General features: G+C 32.3%; 1 protein-coding gene across 1 annotated transcript; it reads right to left on the reverse strand.

Moving 5' to 3' along the window:
* Positions 1–602: 602 nt before the first annotated feature.
* On the reverse strand, positions 603–17,870 carry LOC124368858 (alpha-tocopherol transfer protein-like). The gene is made up of 7 exons (XM_046826308.1): positions 17,788–17,870; positions 14,036–14,160; positions 11,661–11,817; positions 7,521–7,773; positions 5,442–5,552; positions 4,552–4,660; positions 603–831 (listed from the first exon to the last, which is right to left on the reverse strand). The coding sequence occupies exons 1-7, from the start codon at positions 17,796–17,798 to the stop codon at positions 680–682; spliced, it is 918 nt and encodes a 305-aa protein (XP_046682264.1). The 5' UTR covers positions 17,799–17,870; the 3' UTR covers positions 603–679.
* Positions 17,871–18,263: the final 393 nt, after the last annotated feature.

Below are 18,263 nucleotides of genomic sequence, written 5' to 3' on the forward strand. Positions count from 1 at the left end.
GACTTAGTGGGCAATATCAAAAATAACAAAAATTTGTAAAAAACATTAAAAATAACTATTTGCATATAAAAGTATATAACAAAATTCTACAAACCTATCTCTGTAAAAAGCAGCAAAAAAAAAAAAAAAAAAATAAATAATTTCAGTTAAAAAAATAAAACCCTTAAGGGATTATAACTATAACACCTGTTGATAAGATTCTTTCTTAGAGGAATTTCCTCTATAGGTTTCACAATAGGCTGATGCTTATACAATTAAAGTTAACTCTCTACTTCTGGATTGTTGTACCTATTAAACTAGTACATAAAGCCACCCTCTTTGCTGACAATCATATGTCTAATCTAAACATAACCACAATCTAGGTTAATGCATGTTTTGGAGATATTGTGCATGGTGTTCACACACAACTTTTGTTGTGATTCATAACTCAGGTGAGACACAGTTCCCGAGTATGATTTTTTAAATTTTGACCTGGATTGTAGTTTGTGGAAGTTAAAATTATGTTAATTTTATACTTTTTATTTTCTTGCTTTCCTATTAATTTACCTCCAAAGTAAGAATTTTTAATAGACAAACAGGTTAATATAACAATAAGCAATAAATGTTAATGATAATGAGGTTATTATTACTATGGTTAACATTATTTACTTATATAATTCTTTCTAGTATAGTGGTATTTTCAATCGATTTCCAGTTTCCTGAACGACATACGCATACTTTGAGAGCGTCTCGGCTTCTTTGTGCGTTGTCTCAATGACTCATTGCAGCGGAAAAATCTTTCATCTGAAGAAAAGAAGTCTTGCACATTCATTAAACTTTCAATGCTTTGATCTGCAACAAAATGGCGCAATTTACAATATGACACTGTGACATATCTAAATTTAGGAACAAAACTGTAAATAACTAACTTAAATGACATCTTATGACATAGATCCGGAGTTTAGAACGTCATCGTTAAATTATATCAAATCTCCACAGTAGCATTTTTACTATTTACAAATTTAATTGCAAAGTTGTGAATACAAATCTAGAATACTTTGTAAGTAATATTTAATAAAAACAATACAATCAGATGTATATTTCGGTAACACTTTTATTTTTTTCCAGTACAATATATGTAAACAGTTAAATAATTCTAGTCCTACCTTCACCACAAATATGAGTAATTAGTAATTGCTTAAAACAAACATTACGGAGTTTTCATGGATAAGAAATATAAAAGTAAAACCTGTCATATGTGGTGTAGTCCTTGGAATTGTGATATATGAATGTTCTTTTATAGCAAATGCACTAACACTATTTTAAGATACTAAGTAGTTATGAAATCGTTGAAAACGAGGATGAAATTTATGTTACAGCAAACTTTTTTTATATATATACTTTAAAACTAAACTAATGCACAGGATATCTTTTATTTATCTAGTTACATACAGTAAACACATTTCTAAAAAATATAAATAAAAAGTGATTTGAGAAAAGAGTGCCAAATTCAGGAATGTTCAATGTTTACAATTCATATCAGTGATATCAATCACTGTTTTAACAAGATTATTTTTTCTAAAAATAGTGTGGGCAAGGTCATTGTAGGGGAAACAAAACCCCCATCCTACTTCGTCTCTATTCCGCCAATGTCCCATCAGCCGTCACAACTCGTGAGAGAAAGAGCTCCTGTGTGGCTTTTCTTTTTCTCTCTCTTAGGATAAGAAGCTTATAAATTTCACTTAGTCCTATAAGGACCTTTGCACTGCTTCCATAATGACAGAATATTCTGGATGGGTAAGGTTAGGGGATAGGGGCGGCCTCCTGTCGAGATCCATGAGGAAGAATTAGGGCACTAATCTCAAAATTATGTCCCCCAGGAAGAAGGTGAGGCCAGCTCTGAACCAGCCTCTCCAGTCAAAGCAGGCAGGAGGTGGCACACCCTTTTTAGACTAGCAAGAACCTCTGATACTTAGGGAAAGAACCCCACCAACTCCAACAGTCATCTCCCGTAGTAGTCTAGACCTATCGAATTACCCTTGCATCCCAGAATCTCGACATTTGCGGTTAGTGATGTGCCGCTCCTGGACATCCATAAGGTTGCCCAGATATAAGTGGCACATCGGTTTTGCTGTACACAGTGTAGGTTCAACTGGAAGCTATAAACCAGCCAGAAGTGATCCCTGCTGGATAAAAGCTCACAATTACAAAACAGTTTATTGTTTGGCACGGGGCTGGATGTAGGAGGAGCCAGATATCATAAGGCTGTTTATAACAAGTTGTACTATAATTGTATTTGTATGGTATTTATTAATATGTGTTATACACTGAAAATGAAATTATAGATATATCTTTACATTCCCTAATTCTTCTTTAAACTTTTAACACACAACTTGACAAATTAATGCTGTACCAGAATTTGTTTAGATAATTTGAAAGGGGCATATAATATATTTATTTACCAAAATTCTATAATTAATTCAAAGTAATTTTTAGATGCTTAAACAAATCTTTTAAAATACAAACAATATAATAAAACATTACTATTTTGGAAATAGATTCAATAATTTTACTACTGAAGTGCTATGTTATGTACAAGGGGTTAAATATGTACAAGAAAACAAGTTTATTTGTCAAATGACATTATTTCTCTAATGTATGACAATTGTCAAGAAAATTGGATTAGGTGACTATTAAAAATAGAATAAGAAGTCTTCTATGTCTAAACAATCATGTACATTATATATACAGGTCTTTATCAGGATTAGAACCATCCTGAATCTATCCATCCTGGACAAATAAAAAATAATTTTTCAAATATTTTCTACACTAATATATATTTTTATGGTTGCACTGAAATGCTGCATACCAAAAAGTTTGCATTGTTTTCTTGAATTTTTTGTGTTATCAGTGCATTTACCCAAAAGGTTAAATTCTTTGCCTAAACTATAACCATTTTTGTACAGTATAAAATAAGAATAATATGCTCTCAGATGGCTGTCAAACTTATAGTTTTAAATTTTATTAGCTTTTAATGTATTCCGGAGGAGTACTGTTGTATCCCAGTTTGACTAATTTATGGGAATCTTTTAGTGGTAATCCCTTCTTTTGGTCACCCTAGATACGCCTATGCTTGTATTGGATATAATGCTTCCATACAGATCCAACATTGTAATATAATAGTAATATGTGATAAATTTTGTACCGTAGAAGTATTATATATTATTCAACATTGAAGTTATTTCACTTAAATATTTTAAAATTAATTTGAGTTGAGTTACATCTAACACTAGGAAAATTTACTATTTTAGACTCTAAGCTTTTTTTGCTAATCCAATATTTTAGTAAGAAATTGATCAATGGCAATCAGCTAGCTTGGGCAAGTTATTTAAAACATTGTCGTTTAAGATATACTGATGCAAATTATTGTCAAGTAAGACATTTGTTGGTCAATTACTAAATACCCAATCATACACAAAAAATCATACAATAAAGTGAAAGCAACTTGGGTTTACATCGTACCGTAAAATGTGCAAAAACGTGTACCCAATCATACCGGGGAAAGGGAAAGCGATTTTGATTTACACTGTACCTTAAAATGTACAAACACCTGTACTCAATCATACGGGGAAAGGGAAAGCGACTTGGTTTCCTTAAAAATGAGACATACCGCAAAACTCAAAAAACAAAATTAATTTGTTGAATTTATATAATATTGACTTATGTGATCAAAAAATTAAGATGCCACCAGCATGGCCAAAAATCAAAACCTCAACCTAAAGCTGATGATTTAATAATTAACCACTGCACTACATCACATACTGTCAAATATGCAACTTCAATTTTCACAACTTAAATGCAACAAAAATCACGAGAAAATTTCATCTACAACCGTGTGCACTACATATAACATAACCCGATACAACGGGGAGTATCGAAGAAGGTAATGAGACATTTCCAAGTCTTCAAAGAAAATTATTTCTTTTTGGGATTACTTGCAATCTGGCTGCTCTTTGGCTTGGAGTTAACGTCTGCAAGTCTAAACTTGGTAGACAATGGTTGGAGACAGTTTTGACCACTGCCACTAGTTGCTTACTAGACCAAGCCAGCCTGGCCCATCCCGGGTTTCTGGTATACAACGAGAAATTATTACTACATCACCATCACTCTATACAGATATAAATACAGCTGACTGAATATTATGTCTAAGTTATTTCTCGTAAATGAAATACTTGTGATGATGTATGCACCCTAAAATGAAGTTAGATCTAAAGTAAAGTAAAGGATATCTCATTTTACTAGGCGAAGTTATAGCTAAGAAGCACTCTCTAACACTTAACCAGGGGACCAATGGCTTAAAGGTAACTTCGTAACCACCACATATAGACTACTTGAAAACAAATGCTCCACTCTAAAGTAAACTCATTTTTAGTACATGCTCATTTCATTAAATCATCATTCCACAAAATGGCTACCAACTCCTGCCCTCTGGCTTGTAATGGTGGCTTTCACGAGTAGAAGATTGACGTATTGCATGTTACACATTTTATTTATAGATATTTAGACTTTTACCTTTGAGATCCTTACAAGATGGTAAATTTCCTCCGTAGTCAGATGGGAGGCAGTCTTGTGGAATAAACTCATACACGTTTCTTATACAACCTTCTTGATAATAGTGAATCTAAAACCGATAAAGACTGTGTTAAATCGAACTACTAATACGCACACACATACACATATTTTGAGACTCCTTAAATAGGTGTACGTGTTATATCTAAAGTAACAAGATACTTACATTCGTACAGTGTTATTTAAGACTGTAACTTAAGTTTTTATATACAATGTACCACTACAGTATACCACTTCTTACAAAAAAAATTTACAGATCTCTAACAAATAATAAGAAACAATGTTTTACTGTTTGGGTTTTATTGTTCACCCATGTATTAGAACGAAAGAAAAATATTTTTTGTACTTTTGTGTATGATGATAACCAAAAATATGGAGAAAAACACAGTTTTTTGTTTAAAATTTAAGTTTTCTCCACTTTATCTTCTCATTATTCAAACAATAAAGATAGTAAAAAATTCCTATACAGCATTTGTTGTATGTCTCTTAAAGAACAACATACTAAAAAAAGGGGAGTTTTTAGTAAATAATAAAAGGTGTAATTATGTTTTTTTTTATAAACCCTTATGAAATAGGTTATTAGTAATCATTTTGAGATTTTGAAAATACTATGACACTCAATGTACTGGTTGAGAATTATAACATACACTTAAACACATGCTTAGAGGAAATTGATTTCCTTACTGAAGAGTCTAATTTAAATCAAAGAAATTCTATATTTAGGTGGAAGTAATAAATTTGAATTGATCATCGGTAGTATGTTTTTAAATATCAATGTAAAAAAACAAACATATAATAAATATGCTAATTGTTTTCTTTCATTGGTTACTTACAAGTGCATTAAGATCTTTATTCATGAACGGATTCACAAAAGTCATGACTTTTTCAATGAAGTAATTCATGTTGACCATATGCATGGACTTCAGTCTTATAGGGGCACCTTCCTGTGACAAAGTGAAGAAAATATTAGTCTTAATTATGATCACTTTGATCGTACAATATACAACTTAAAATGTGATCTTCATCAAACAGGCTACTTGAGATTGTACAGTCTTGATTAAGTTAGTACAGTATGCTACTTTGAAAACAGTAGCATTAGGAGAAAAGTCCAAAGTTACTCATGGAATAGGTATTCAAAATAGATGTTTTATCTTTATTCTTAAATCTTTCATATTCTTCTCGTATTCAAACGACAAATCTTCCCATATATTAATAACAAAAATCGGTGAAAGAAACATTTCCGGTACAAACAAAAATATGTATGGTACATATGTATCTCTTACAATTTCTAAGTACACATTAAAACAGAATTTTTAATATTGGGGTGGCGGTTTCCACCAACATGTGTGGGTTGTTTTTGAAAGAGTCAGTCGATGGATGGAACATATGCAATTGTATACTGCTCTTGTGTTAAGGGTTTGTATGGCAGTTCCCATTGTCAGACGTTGTTGACTTGTGCAGGAAACTACTTCTAAGACATACAGGGCTACTGAGGTTAGTATTCTTAGTAGTTTGGAAGCACCTCTACAAGATTCTTGAGGTCTTATTCCGGTCAGTATACAGATTGTTTTTTTCTGAAGCACCAGTACCCTTTGAGTGATAGCTTTGAAGGAGTTGCCCCATACAGTTATTCCATATTTCAGGTGGCTCTCGAAGAGAGCATAGTATGCACATTTGTCTACTTCTGGGCTAGCAACTTCTTTTAATCACCTTAAGACGTATAAAACTGTGCTGAGTTTCTGACACAATTGATGAACTTGGTCATTCCAGGATAGAAATCCATCAATTATTACTTTAAGGTACTTTACTTTGTCCACTTATTCAGCCTCTGGTACTTATCTAGTACCTCTTCTTTCTTCCTTCCCATTATTAGTTACTGGGTCTTCGGTTCTGCACCAGGTCATTAGCTTGACAGTATTTTATCGCCATGTTTATGGCAATATATGAGTCAATTTCTAAGGTTGTAGATTGTTTATTTTTGAAGCAGGAGTACTGTATTATCTGCATATATGAGCATGGAGCAACGCATTCTTAGGTAACCGGAGAAAATCACTGACAAAGATAATGTATAGGATAGGACTCAGTATCAATCTTTGCGGAACACCTCTGTTAACAGGCAAAGGTCTGGAGGTAGTTATTTTTGTTACTCCTTGGTCTGTACTTTTCCTCAGCTTCTTGTGTTCAAGGAAAAAATTATGGTAAAACACTATGACACCAGATATAAAAACGAATTTGAGATCCCTTGTCATCATTTGGAATTATATAAAAAAAACAGGAATAAATTAAAAATTCCTGGTTATATAAAAATGATGGTAAATTTACTTGTTTTAAAACAAAGTTAAAAAAGTTTTTGGCAGGGTAAATTTTATATTCTTTAGAAGAATTTGAGCACTTTCCCTAGACTTTAATATTACATTTTCTAATAGTAAATACATACTGTTTAATACTTGTTAGGTATCTGTTAAAAATTAAACTATAAACTTTACATTACAATTATATATTGTAATTTGACTACTTTTTTCATTAGATTGACACTATCCAATGTACAAAATGTGCAAATTAATGAATAAAGATTATTTTGATTTGATTTGATGTGGGTCTCATACCAACTTCACACCCTAACCATAAAAATAAAAAGAATCAATACAATGCGTTTCTTTTTGTTTGATATGAGTGCTGTCGTTTATTTGCAATAACGTTATATGGTATGAAATGTGAATACTGCCAACTTCATACTGATTTTCACTGGGTACTGACTGTACTGTTATGCCTATTCGTCAAACATTTATTGGCAATCATTAAACAGTGAGAATAGATCGTATTTAGCTATATGAGCATATACTGAAATAGTTTTGCTTTACTTTATGCTTTGGACAGTATGAAGTTAAAAATGAAGTAAAAATGATATTTACCTGGACATACTGGAACATTTTCTTAATGCTTGTGATGCTAGATTTAGCCAGATGGCCGAATCTGATGTTTGTGTAGTCTAGAAGAAATATTACACCAGGTACTGTGCCTTCCGTTCTTAAGAAAGCATCCATAGTCATGAAGAACAGCTTACAACTGTCATCAAAGTTATATTTACTAGCATCACTGCTCTCCACTTTCTGGTAGAGGACTAGGAAACCCTCTGGTGTCTTTTTGGGCAGCACAAAACAAGTCCTGAAAATGAGAAATAAATGTGCAGTTATTTTTTTTATATACCTTAAGATTAGGCAAATCTATAAACTAATAAAAAGGTCTTCCTCTTTCCTCTTTAAGTTAAATTCATTCGCTGTTTACATAATACTAAACGAATAAATAGTACAATCGGAAACTTGGAATTGCCTATCAGAAAACCAGTAGTTCATAAAAAACAGTTTGTTATCTACATGCTTTTGTCACCACAAAAACGTTCAACCTCAAATTTTAATAACACAGGGGGAGAGTTGATACAGTACAAGGTTGATGGTACTGATAAAAAGTGCAACAGTCACAGACAGGATTCGAACCTGTGCTTACTCTAACTCAGACTCAAAGTCCAGCGTCTTAGACCGCTTGGCCATCGGCACCCCCAAAAATGAGTACTTTCAGTTCCGTTACTTCGAAAATTCCTGACTACAATTTTTAAAAAATTGTGGGTTTGAGAATTTTTCATTAAAAAGTCGTCAACAAAGTTTTACATTTATTTTAAACTTGTAATGTCAAATTTTTTATAGCTTCCTTTATTGTGTATAGTGATCAATCTGGTTGAGTTTGCTGAGATTATTGTTAATTATTAAACATACAATATGTTAAAAGCAAACCACTCAACACAGGGTTTTATATTTGTAATTTTCACTGAGTTGTGACTTACAATCAAATCTGCACTTTACTGACAATACATTTTGTAAATGTTAACACCAAGCTCTTTTGTAATATATGATGATTACAACCTTTATTAAGGTATTTCGTTTGAGTCTAAAAATAGATCCAAATGTTCTTTTTTGTATTTTAAAAATTAAATCTAGATTTCTGTATGTTGTGGTATCATATCCTAAAATGCTAAAATATATAATAGAATAAATATAAGAAAAGTAAAATAGCTCTAAGAATGTGTATACCACAAATGTTTTAAATCTCCTTAAGGCATTAATGCCTGAAGCTGATCTAGAAAAAACATTTTTAATATGGGAGCACAATTATGATTTTTGTCAATATACCATGCTACAAATTTGAAATGAACACTTCAGATGATATTGATTTCTGAAGTTCATTTGGATATCTTCCACAAAATATAATGAAAATATGATCCACATTGTATTTGGAAACACATTCTCTAACATTCTCCACCACTGGTTCAATAGGTGCTTGAAAAACATGTCACTGGAACTTTATCCTTCCCTACTTATTTCTATCTGTCACTAAGTCCTTTACTATGGTTTTTATGCTCTATATGAATTGTATGGTCTTCTGATAAGTTGTGTAGTAATATTGTATGTAACACACTTTGGTACCTGACAAAAGATCCATATTTTGTTTTTCATTTGGCTTTATTACACATACTGTCGCTATGGTGGGAAGAGTTGATTCAGTGTGAGTGTTGAATTTAGCTTCAGTTCACCTTCCTCTTAGTGCAGTAATCTGGAGACATGTTTGTCTGAAGAGAACCAAAAAAATCGGTGACGAAGAAGCTAAAAATGAACTCTTTACAATGTTTAGACATCAGAGAAACCTAGAAAACAAAATAGAGTGTAATCTAAGTGAAGAGATCTTCTCATTTTCTCATCAGATGCACAATTGCACTTCTTCGTCGCTAGCCTTTTTTGGATCTCTTCAGACGAAAATGACTTCAGATTCCAGGAGTCAAGTCTGTGACAGCATCAGATTCCAGTCATTACTCTAAGATGAAGGTAATTTGGAGCTAAACTCAACATTCACAAATCTTTATTTGCTGCTCACATCTCTCAGATATTTCACTGTAGTGTCCAGGGCTGTTGAGAGGGGAGGGGCCAAGGGGATATAAGGCAAGTTTGGATGAAAGAGCAAACTCAAAATATTACTCAATACTGGTTGACACCATCCCAAATTGTTCTCACGGAGAACATTTAACTTTTATTCTAAGGTACTTGGTCACCATCAAAAAAGTTTTAAGAAAAATATAAGTCCTCTAAAAGATTTCAGAGGTCAAAGTTACGATGATGGAGCCAATATGGTTGGTATTTTGGTATATATAAGGGACTTCTGCTGTGATTTCCAAAATATTAACCTTTATACCATGGTTTCGAATTGAGTTACACACAGTTTATACCTAAGTGGACTCAATGCAGCCAAGTACTGCGAAGATACAGTCACCTTTTGTGTTGTAATGCAGAAAATCAATAATGTTTCAAAAACACTTCAGAGATGTAAGATTCTTTTAAACGAGGTTTATTGTTCCCCATTCATAAAATATCTATGCAGCAAGGCCCAATTAGCAAAAAATTAGCCAGGTATAAAAAGTGCAGTTCTCGACTGCGCTCAACTCAATATGACATCAGAATACAAGAGTAAACTTTCAGGCATTTAGTACCTCAACTCCTACAAATGTGTCCTAATGACTTTAATTCGGTTTAAGATTTTAGTTTTAACTGACCACAGAAATAAAGCAATTTATAACTTAATAAACTTTTAAATGGTGGTGTCATATTACAGTTTGCACGTATGATTTTGTTGGGAGACCGAAATGTTCGGAAGCCCAGAGTCCCAGAATTTCTCTTGCCGGCCCTGTTTGTGTGTTTCTAGATAATTACACATTAGTTTTAGAGTTGTTATGATTTATTTTTGTGTCCTGTTCAAAGATGGTAGTACTAAATTGTATGGTAATGACCTCTATTTTGTCGTTAATTTTGTCCATAATCATCAAACTCCATCTTGCTGATGTAGAAATGAAGTTACATGTAAGATTAATTCCATGTTTATAGATCAATTCAGAAGAGAAATATTTCCAGTCCCCTGAAAAATAGACTACTGACACTCAGTCAATGAATATAAATCACAGGTTATATGTATAATTTTAGCTATCTATAACGTTTAGTACTTTAAGTTTACCCTAAAAATGTATACCATTCATAATAAAATGATTTTGTAGATTTCCGTTGTATATTTTCATCACTGGTCCTGTGGGAGAAAAGTCGAGATGAAAATCAATAAAAATGACTTAATACTGGTGTATTGTCAAGAAACAAGAGTTATTTGACATAATTCAAGAAAGATTTATGAAAGAAAATGCATTATTGATTACTATTAATATTTTTTCCAGGCAACATCATTTACTCAAATGTTGGCCATTTACTTTTTAAATGTTCGACATGCCAGCAAAATTTAACTGAAATCAATCTATAGATGAGCCGCTTTGAAAGCGACCTGCACGAAGATTTCTTGCGCATAGGGGGATGGAGGAACAGGAGATCAGCCATGCCTACCGCCATCCCCTCTTTCACTACTTGATCTATTTCCTTTACAAGACAAATGTGTGAACCGAGTGCTTTGCTTCCCTGCGTTGGTGTTTTGGAGTATCACACTGTGGTCTGTTATTCTTGTTGTTATGGAATAACAATTATTATTATTTATGTTCAGAATAGTCCTTTGAATCCATGTGGGATGTGGAGGGGGAAGTGAGTTCACGCTTCGTCTCTCTCTCTCTCCCTCCCCCCTCTCTCCCCCCCTCTCTCTTTCCCCCTCTCTCTCTTCTGTATGCCCTTTACAGACTCAGAACTATTTGACCGATCATTATGAAAATTTTTATGTGTATGTATTTATCGACGTAGAAGGTATGTATGCTATGCCCATTGATGTCACTCACCACCAGGCGGCGCTGCAAAAGATTAAAGTTTTAAAAGTGCCTGCTCATTATAAACTGCAAATACGAGACAATTGCGTATATTAAATAGCCAAACATTATTTGAAGGCACTACGCTGATGTATATGTGTCTTTAAAATAAATTTCTGGTTGGACTTAGAGCTTTCAAAGGTTGCTTTCAAAGCGGCTCATCTATAATTTCTAATGCCTTTACTACATAGACTAAAATGTGGAACAAAGATAGACATACACATTAGTAATTGCGGCCTGAAGAGCCTTGGATGACAAGTCTCTGTTGCTAAAGAACTCCGGTGTGTTGCTGCGTAGGGTGTAGTAGGTTTCTACACAAGCTTTCGTTTTCTCTATGTCGTACATGCAGCTGTGGTGGAATAGCAGCATTCTCTCTTCTGGAACATCAAAAATTATACACTGAGCAATACGAAGGATGTAAACAAATGTATATCTAAGTTTATATTTTCATGAGTTATTTAATGATTGTACGCTTTTTGGGAATACATTGACTGGCATGGGAAATCGTAACTAAATAAACAATCGTCTCTCTGGCTTTGTTAATGATAATTAATGCTTATAGCAGAAGTATTAAAATAGTATTAAAGATCTCTGCCATCGCACTAACTGTGCATCCTGCGTATACCTAACTGTTTACTTTACAAGGCTGCTTTGATAAGTCTGGTAAAAATAGAATAAAATATTTTTTTTAAGGCAAAAACTCACTTTATTTCTTGATATAGTCTCCTTGCATAGTTATTCACTTGGTCCAGTGATTTACAAATTTTTCAACACATCGGCAAAGTAGGCTTTGTCAAACTCTGAAAAGTAGTCCGTCACAGCGGCGGACACTCCTTCATTCGATGACAATTTCTTCCCACTAAGCCAAATTTTCAAGTTTGGAAATAAGAAGAAGTCACTCAGAGCCAAGTCTTGTGAATAAGGTGGATGAGGAAACAATTCGAATCCCAAGTCTTTAGCACTTTTGCTACTACAGTAACTGCTATGTGGACTGGAGCATTGTCCTGTTGAAACACCACCTTCTTCCGTGCCAATCTTGGATGTTTATCAATGATTTCCTGTTTCAAACAATCCAACAGAGCAGCATAATAGGGCCCAGTTATAGGTCTGCATTTTTCCAAATAATCTATCAGGATTATACCCTGGGAATCCCAAAAGACAGTGGCCATCACCTTTCCAGTTGATAAAACGGTCTTTGCCTTTTTGCCTTTTTTGGTGCACTCTCCCCACTCTTCGTTCATTGTTTGGACTAATGTTTAGTCTCTGGAGTGTAATGGTGGATCCAAGTTTGAACCACAGTTAGGAATCTGCGCAATAAGTCCTGTAGATTGCACCTGAAAAGTGTGAGGTTCTGAGTAGAAATGTTCTATTGTTTCTGTTTTTGGTCTAAAGTGACCAGAACCATCGCGCACAGAGCTTATTCATGGCCAGTTGTTCATGGAGGATACAATGCACTTGTTCAATGAAGATGCCTACAATGTTAGCTATCTCACGAACTTTTAATTATTGATCTCCCATTACCATATCATGCACCTTATCGATGGTTTCATGTGTGATGTCTTCAATGGGCCGACCGAAGCATGCTCTTCCACGCTTCTCTGGCCACGTTTAAACTCATTGATCCAAAAGTAAATGGTCTTCAATGTTGCTGCAGAACCCACATGGACTTTATCCATCTCGGATTTTAACTGGGCAGCTGTCCAACCCTTGAAATGAAAATGTTTATGACTGCACAAAATACATTTTTTTCCATCCTAAGGAACTAACTACGCAGTTACCACTTAAGCTGGCTGCCAACAATTAACTAATAACAGCTACCATTCAAAACTTACTGTAATATCTGTGGAAATATCAGGCTTACCAACAACAATACAGGTTTTGAAAATTTCTCGCTCTTTCATACAAATTTACTCAACCTCCAATGAGGCATCTAAATCAAATGACCATTGTCGAAAGCTGTTGTCATTTGATTTATATTGAAGCCTTAAGGTGACTCTGACACATAAATGAAGACTGCAATGGAAGCCCTGACTTCAAATGTTTTGCCATTTTGTTGGTTTCAATTGATTCTTATAGACATCTTGTTCTGAAGTTACAAATCAGGTTTGCCAACTTCCCTTACCTTCATCATTTTATAGATAAGAGACTCTTAACCTTGAAGACCTCCTGCAGAAATGGGTACGATTCGCTGGGAACTTCCATGTAGCCCTCTTCCAGATTTTCAAGATCCTAGGGAAAGATCCGGACACAGCCACAGCTGCGGCACTCTTGCGTTCTGAACTCTATCTTTCTACTAAAGGATTACAGTGAACTCAAACACTTATGGAAGAAAGAAAAATGTTCAGATCTACGGATGGCTTCTCTGTGTCTCTTTGGGTTACCCAGACGAGCGCTTGGTAATAATAAAGTTCTAATATTTATTGTAAAGCACGCAGTGTTGTTAAAGACAGTTTTATCACATATAAAATGAATTTAATAGATTATTAATGGAATTATTGATCATAGCTAATAACAGGGAACCTTAACAATTCATTATACACCATCCCAATACATTTGCTTATAAGTTCTAGAGTCTAGATACCAATGTAGATTCACCTGGCACTGGTGGAAGATGGGGCTGGTTCCTTGCCCATTCTTTTAAAAGTTTTAGATCACTTGTAGGAAAGTCAGGGTTCTTCCTATATTCTTCTTCCAGTGTGATGGGATACTTCATATCGCACCTGAAACATTTTATGTATTGATTAAAATATGTACTTTTATTAAGAATTGTCCATTTTTCTAAGCCCAAGTTATTGTAAGCGTAATATCATAAACTAAATTTTTGATTTGAGGTTTTGAAAGTACTTGAATTTAATATGTTATATTATTTCTTTTAATTTAAATAATTGATATTAAGTACCTTTGTGAATTTTAAATTTCAATGAAAGAAAAGTTAAAATGTAGTACTTTTAGTAAATGCAAAATTTTATTATGTAATAAATCAGTGAACAGTTACAATTTGTTTGATAGTTATTTTGTGGCCATTTTTAAGTTCTTGGTTTCTAAGTTTTTAATTATTGCTTCTCACCATTTCTTATAACTTATTACATAAAATATAATTCATAGAATATACAATTACATGAAATATAATATACATATTTTATAAAATAAAATTTTGTTTCCAATCAGAAAAATTGGAAACTTTTTTCTTGGTGCGACATTTAATTTTAACGTTCCATAACATATGGCTTTAGTTGTTCCTGTATTTATAAATAAATTATTTGACATTTTAGTTTTTTCAGTCTCCCTAAAGAAGAGATCAATAAACACATGCTACCATTATAAAAAAATTATTTAAACACACACACACACACACACACACACATGTTCCTAATGTTTGTCTGTTTGTCCTTTATAGAATCAAAAACTATTTGATGGATCATTATGATCATTTGTTTGTATATGTATTTTTCAACATACAAGATGATGATATGCCCATTGATGAAACTCACCACCAGGCGGCGCTGAAAAAGATAAAAGTTTTACAAGCGCCTGCACATTATAAACTGCAAATACGAGACAATTACGTATATTAAATAGCCAAACATTATTTGAAGGCACTAGGCTGATGTATATGTGTCTTTAAAATAAGTTTCTTGTTGAAATTGAAGAGATCAATAAACACATGCTACCATTATAAAAAAATATTTAAACACACACATTTTGTGTGTGTGTGTGTGTGTGTGTGTGTGTGTGTGTGTGTCACAGTATATTCCATACTGTGGCTTAAGTATATTAAAATGTCACAATAAATACAAGCCATAATAATATAACTTGTTTTTTTATTGTACTATATTTTATGTTATTTAACTGCTTTAGATCATCCTGGCAGGGTTTTGAAATTATCTGAATTGAAGAAATTACATCTAAATTGTAAAAAACAATTTTTTCAGTATAATAAATGTCACAAAAAAACTGGTGATGTTTTCAAAGTAATTAACTTATCAGTTTCTGAAACATTTAAATCTTAATACAGTGAAAAAATTTGTTAATATGTTCAGACTGCTGCACATTATGTACCCTACAATGAAGTACACAGGTACCAAACAGAAATTATGAGGAACGTTTTATTTATGAGTCATGTTATGTCTAATTTGTTGCACTACTTGTAAAGTGTTTTGAGAAAAAATATTGTTTTTTTTAATCAATTTTTAAAGATCTAATTGATTAGAAAAATTTCTGGATTTGTAAAATAAAACTCTGAAACTATATATATATATATATATATATATATATATTGGTACTAATATATATATATATATATATATATATATATATATATATAGTTTCAGAGTTTTATTTTACAAATCCTGAAATTTTTCTATATATATATATATATATATCTGTCATGAAGCAATGATTTTATAATCTCAGAAACTTTGAGTTGAAGTTATACAATAGTTAGTTCTTAATTTACAATCATCCAACTCTGAACTAATTTTGACGAATTTTTGTTAAATTGAATCTATGCAGTTGAAAAGACATAGAGACTAAAAATACAGTAAATATCTAAATATCAAGCACTATTTAATATTTATAAAAATTACGGTTATTAAATATATGAATGTTTCAAATAAGTAACTCATTTGTATAGCAACAATAAAAATGTTTTGTTGTTTGATCCTAACCAATTTTGGTTTTGAACACTTTGTAAACTTAATAATGTAGTAAAACATTTAAAAGTAAAAGTAATTGTACAGTATTTGATTTTTGGTACATTTAATAGAAATCTGATTTTTGGAATCGCCTATCATTGAATTTCCGGGAAGAAAAGGATTTTCTCTAATAACTACCAGAACCAAAACCAACATAATCTGTACATATATATTATGTATGGGTGTATGCAATATGACAAAAGCTTGAGAACACTATAAAGTGCCATAATTTTTAAAATATTCAGACATAACTTAGTACAGAAGTAGTACTTTAATATAGCTTGGATGAGTTCGTTAGTCAGTCTTAACCAATGAAAAGTTTCAAGATGGCGGCCATTAACATTTGTGCAGAAATCTTAACTCAACTAATTCACAACTTAGACCCAAACCGATACTTTTTACATATATTATATATAACTTAATTCTTTTACTTTTTTAAATATCTCTTAAGGTTTTAAGATGGTGGTCATTCAAAGTTTGGAATAGGGATGGTTATATATAAGTTATTATGCATTACAGAAAAAAATTAGTGTTTTAGAATTTTCAGGTCATTTACAATAATGTTTGTTCGAATTTGTTTTTTGATTTCATGAATGGTTTCCAGATAACGGGCGTACAAAGTTTTAACTAGCATACAACATAGAGGGAGTAATTGAGAACACGATAACTACCGTAGTTTTGTAATAGATTCAGACACAGCTTGGTACATAGATAGAATTTGTGCATGGCTTGGATAAGTTTGTTAGCCACTCTTGACCAATAAAAAGTTTCAAGATGTCGGCAATTCGCATTTAGGAAAACTTTTTTTAGTATTTCATAAGATAAAACAAAATTGACACTTATAATAAAATTTTCAAGTAATTCCAAGCAACTTCCTACTTTCCAAGCAATTCTTACTTTTTTTGTAACTTTTTAGGTTTCAAGATACAATTGAAGTATACAATTTAACTGTTACAAATTAATATTTCTACAAAAATATTTTCTGATTAATAGTAAATAAATCAAGTCCACGTTTTTACAAAGAAATTTAAATGGTTGTAAAAATTTGTGTCTAGTAAGGCTTCAAGATTATGAACTTTCTAAATGTTTGAAAGTGTTACGATTATATTAACCTACCAATATTGAGGGCTATAGTCCCGTCAGTGTTGTGTGAATCAAACATCTAAACTAATAATACATCTTCAGTTTGACATTTCGAGATGTCAAATATATCTTTCTTCCGACTGAGCTGGAAGGAGTATTTTATTTCAAAACTGATTTAGTATTCCCTAGGCAATATTTAGTACTGTCACTTTCAAATTTTTCAAAGTAGAAATCAAGATTTGTGTTATTTTCCAATGCATAAGCTATTGCAAAGCATTTCCATAAATCTAGAGAACATTGTAGAAAATGTATGAAAACGTGTTCCATTAAAGTAAATAAGCAAGTAAAACCTGCAAAGAATGATAAGATGAAATACGTCTTATCATAAATATCACATACTCTCATGTCATGGATTAAATTTAATTTTAAATATTCGCCCAAGTCAACAATTTACAACTACCGGTAAGTAACAATTTTTTCTTAAAATATCTAAAACTATTTTGTACTGTATCCAAATGTGTATAAAAAAAGTACAGTAAATATAAATAAAGCAAATAAAAATATACTGACTTGGCTGCCATAGCGCACCTACGTTCAGAGGGAAACGATGGATGGAAGTACACTGACAATGTGTGACCGCGTACCACTGTATCTACACCATTACTGACGAAATCTCAGCCAAGATTTCTATCAAGAGGTAATCTTGTTTGCACCCCTATAAAGAGGGGTTTCATTAAGCCTGTTAACTCCAAGTAAGAAGCCTTAACAGCAGCTACCAGATGTCGTCGCTCGAACTTTCCTACTTCACTACATTTGGTTTGCAAGTTTAAATACTGAAACTTCAAACAATGTTTCTAATAACATAACGAAGTTTTAAAATTTAAACTATCCTGTTTTATTGTAATTTCTTGCATTTAGAAAAATAAAATTAATACTTATCAGAAATTATCTTAGTGGTTAATTTTACTATAAGAATGTGTACAGAATTAAAAGCATTTAAATATATCAATATATTCAAAGAATAAAATATAGAGTGAAAATGTAAA

Source organism: Homalodisca vitripennis, chromosome X, assembly GCF_021130785.1.
Source record: "Homalodisca vitripennis isolate AUS2020 chromosome X, UT_GWSS_2.1, whole genome shotgun sequence".
Taxonomy (NCBI): domain Eukaryota; kingdom Metazoa; phylum Arthropoda; class Insecta; order Hemiptera; family Cicadellidae; genus Homalodisca; species Homalodisca vitripennis.

Coding starts and splice junctions, on each gene's coding strand:
- LOC124368858 (XM_046826308.1), bottom strand. Junction 11,818..14,035: donor CCATCTTCCACCAGTGCCAG/GTGAATCTACAT, acceptor TTGATGTTCCAG/AAGAGAGAATGCTGCTATTC. Junction 5,553..7,520: donor AAATGTTCCAGTATGTCCAG/GTAAATATCATT, acceptor ACTTTGTCACAG/GAAGGTGCCCCTATAAGACT.